At 47.0% G+C, this 3,686-nt stretch overlaps 1 protein-coding gene across 1 annotated transcript; it reads right to left on the bottom strand.

The window, feature by feature from the left end:
• Positions 1-375: 375 nt before the first annotated feature.
• On the bottom strand, positions 376-3,341 carry LOC311165153 (cyclin-dependent kinase 4 inhibitor B-like). The gene is made up of 2 exons (XM_084224951.1): positions 3,166-3,341; positions 376-948 (listed from the first exon to the last, which is right to left on the bottom strand). The coding sequence occupies exons 1-2, from the start codon at positions 3,301-3,303 to the stop codon at positions 667-669; spliced, it is 420 nt and encodes a 139-aa protein (XP_084081077.1). The 5' UTR covers positions 3,304-3,341; the 3' UTR covers positions 376-666.
• Positions 3,342-3,686: the final 345 nt, after the last annotated feature.

Genomic DNA, 3,686 nt, shown 5'->3' with positions numbered 1-3,686 from the left:
GTAGTTCCCAAACTGTAATGCTCATCAGCATTAAAATTTTTATCATTCAATCACTGTTACACCTTGGTAAAACTGTATGTTGAGTTGGTTGGTGAGGGGAGAAGCTCTGGGGATTAATTAAACTTATAAAGGATATGGCTAAAGTGTTCACTATTTTGGAGTGCAAAAACATAAAAGGATCTCAAGGAATAACTAAAATACAAAGCTTTGCAGGGCAGTGAGCAAGCCAGTAAGGGAAACATAGTGTTCTCACTTCTCTAAGCAGCTTTATTGCAAAAAAAAAAAAAAAAAAAAAGAGGAAAAGGTGAACATTTACTTTTTTTTCCCCCCACTAGAGCACAAAAGGACCGTCTGGCTCTTGTGCTCTGCCCGTCGAAGAGTATGAGAGGGATAAACAGGAGCACTAGTCTTGATTGTGTTTTGGATTTTTTTCCTCTTTTTTCTCAGGAAACAGAAAAAATCTCGGCACGTGTCTTCTCGAAGAAGCCGGAGCCGGAATGGCAGGACCCCTGGAGATAAAGCAGCAGACGGACATCGGGAGCGCCGCCATCCGCGATGGCTCGCTGATGACCCAGCGGCGGGGATACTCGCGGGGGAGCTGGGCTGCAGGGGACGCGATGACAGGGACTCGGCGGGGCGGCCGGGGGCGGTTCAGCGCGCAGCCTTCTAGGCGGCCGTCCCGGCTCCCGGAACGGGCGGAGGGTCGCGCAGGTACCGCCCCACGGCTCCGTGCGGGCCCCCCGCCGCCACGTCGAGGGGCAGGCGGCCGCGGCCGTCGGGGAGGTCGAGGCGCGCCCCGGCCCTGTGCAGCGCCGCCAGCGTCTCCAGGAAGCCGGCGCGGGCCGCGTCGTGCACCGGGAGGCAGCCGGTGCGCGGGTCGGGGCGGTTGGGGTCCGCTCCGTGCCGCAGCAGCAGCTCGGCCACTCGCGGGCTGCCCAGCATCATCACCTGCGGGGAGAGACAGCGTCAGCGCCCGCAAGCCCCGAGCACCGCCGGGCGCCGGCTCCGCCGAGAGCCCAGGGGGCAGCCGGACCGGCTTCTCTTTTGGGGGGTAATTCTGCTGTGTTGGCTACTTGTAGTCGAGACCTGCATACATTGTGACAGCCGTTTGCGATTATCCATACGGATCCCTTGCAACTAGAGAAAGTCTATGATTAGATGATAAATTAAAAATATTAGCCTGCGGTTTCCAGACTAGGTATAACACATATGTGTGTTCTGCTTCACATTTATATAATTTGTATAATTTATATGCATCATGGTGTAAATGGTACTTGTGGTGTGTGTACAAGCACATATATGTACACAGACGTTTATATGCAGATACAGACCAGCTGTGTGTGTGTACAGATATACACATACAACACAAACTCCGTTGTATTTATGTAATTATATAATAAATGTGTGTTTATTATATGTTTATGTAACTATATAATAAATAGTGCATGTATCTATAGTATAAGTATACTTAGAGATACACATATATTAAAAATATATTAAATGTATTTATACACATGAAAAGTTTGTAAATATTTGTATGCTATATATACAGACCATGTATTTTGTGGCAGCAAAGGACTGGAGGAATCTTGCATTAAGGTTGCTGTCACTTAGAATGCATTATTGATTTATCAGCGGTTAGCACAGCAATGGGAAAATGCAGCCACAGGGTGTGGCTCCTTTCGGCATTCGCTGTGGATATTTAAAATTTTCCCCTCCTGAGTTTCAGACCATGATGTTTTTTCTTTTTTTTTTCTCTCTCATCTCTGTCTTCTTCTCAGAGGTGTGAGAGAGTGGCTGCTGAGCACTCACAAGCAATGCACAAACCTTAACGGATGGAAAATTCCGAATTATAGTGTCTAAATGGCTAATTCCTAATGACAGTCTGCTTTTTTCCCAGTAGCAGAAAATTTTGGCAATCAACCAAAAATCAAAATAAATTTGTACGTGGGGTTTTACTTCCCTTACTGTTCTGGTAATTTTCAATGGAATTTTAACTGCTGCGTAATAATTAACTGCCACTTAATTTAATACTTTGAAAAATATCTTAAGACAATAGATTTTTCTATCAATTTCTATCTCGGAACTTTGGTTTGTCCACTTCAAATAATTGGGCTTATTTATACTACAAGTGTGAAAATACTTATGAATGTCATAATATCTAATTTCCCTTTATTAAGCATTTTTAGAAAGCAAGAGAGGGTCAGCCATTTTGTGAGTTGCTGACAAGAGAAAGAGAACTTAGTCTGAAATAGGGAAAGGGAAGAGATAATTTATAAGAGTTAGGAGTTTCTTTTCATCTACAATTTGAACATAAAACAGGAGTAAAACGAATAACTATCTGAGAGCCTTTCTCGGTAATACAGAAAATATTTCATTTTTCATTTAAACAAGGACCAAAATAGCTGTTTGATGAATCATCAAATATACCTCTTTAAATAACAACTCGAAAAATCTTCGTGAGATACACGGCTCTAATTTAAATCACAGAATATTAATCTTTCAATGAAAGGTTAAAAAGTGTCTACTTAAGTATGTCGATTAATATAGCACATTTTTACCTCTCAAATTGCCTGGAAAGCAACTCTACATACTCATACTTCTAACATCTATCGATAAATATTGCCATTATTGATGAATAGAGAATTAAAATTACTACTACTTAAATTAAAAAAAAGAGGTGACTACTAATATATACCTAGTTTCAAGTTACAATTTTTATCAGCATAATTTCTAGGTTCTTTGCTCGTGAATATACTAGAAAGGGACCCTGCTTCGATTTCCTTGAGGAAAAAAAGATCTGTTTGGGCTATATTTTAAAAATCAAGATCTTTGCTCGAAGTGCAGATCATTCCCCAAACCTACGTGGGTAGGGTATCTTGAAGCGAATTTTGCAGTCAAACTTCTCCTTTAGAGTATCTCTGAGAAAAATTCGTTTGTTGCCAGCGGTTCCCCCCACCTAGCCTCCATCTTGTGCTCTCAGGACGGCTGGACTTAATAAAAAAAAGTAAAGGTCACATTTGAATTCCAACAGCGGCCGCTGGAGTACGGTTCCGATCCTAACAATAAAAATTCAGTCTAAACACGAAATGCCCACCCTTCTCCGCCGGCAGAGCGGGGCAGAGCACAGCTTCCCCCTGCCTCACCACCCAGCGTACTCTGTACCTGGAGCGGGGTTCTCCCAAAGCGGTTGGTCCCGTTGGGATCTACGCCTGCTTGCATCAGCCCGCTCACCTCTTCGTGGTCCCCGCGGGCGGCGGCGCTGCACAGGCGGTCGCCGTCGCTCCGGGAGGACCCCTCCATCGCCCCCGGCCGACCTGAATCGCACGGGCGCCGCTGGCTTTCCCTCTCCCCTGGCTGCGATCTCGCCCACGGGTGAGACAGCTTGTCGCTGTCGCCCTTTCTCGGGGGCCGCCCCTCGCACCGCTCCCCCTCCTGCCCCTCCCGTACCCTCCCCGCTCTGGGCGCTCGTCCAGCGAAGGACGCTGCGGTGTCCAATCGCGCTCCCCCGGCTCCCCCCGGCTGTGGAAAAATGCGTGCACCCGCCCAGGGCGAAGGGCACCGGTAGGGCGACGAAGGACGGCGGGATGGCGGTAGCCTGCTCGCCTGCTCCTCAAGCGCGGCACCTCGGAGGGCAACCCGTTTCATCCCCACCTCAAGCACGGGCGGTTCTGGTGGGGTTTGTC

This window comes from Fringilla coelebs (genome assembly GCF_963513975.1).
Source record: "Fringilla coelebs genome assembly, chromosome: Z".
NCBI lineage: Eukaryota > Metazoa > Chordata > Aves > Passeriformes > Fringillidae > Fringilla > Fringilla coelebs.
This window is presented reverse-complemented; position numbering and strand designations above follow the sequence as displayed.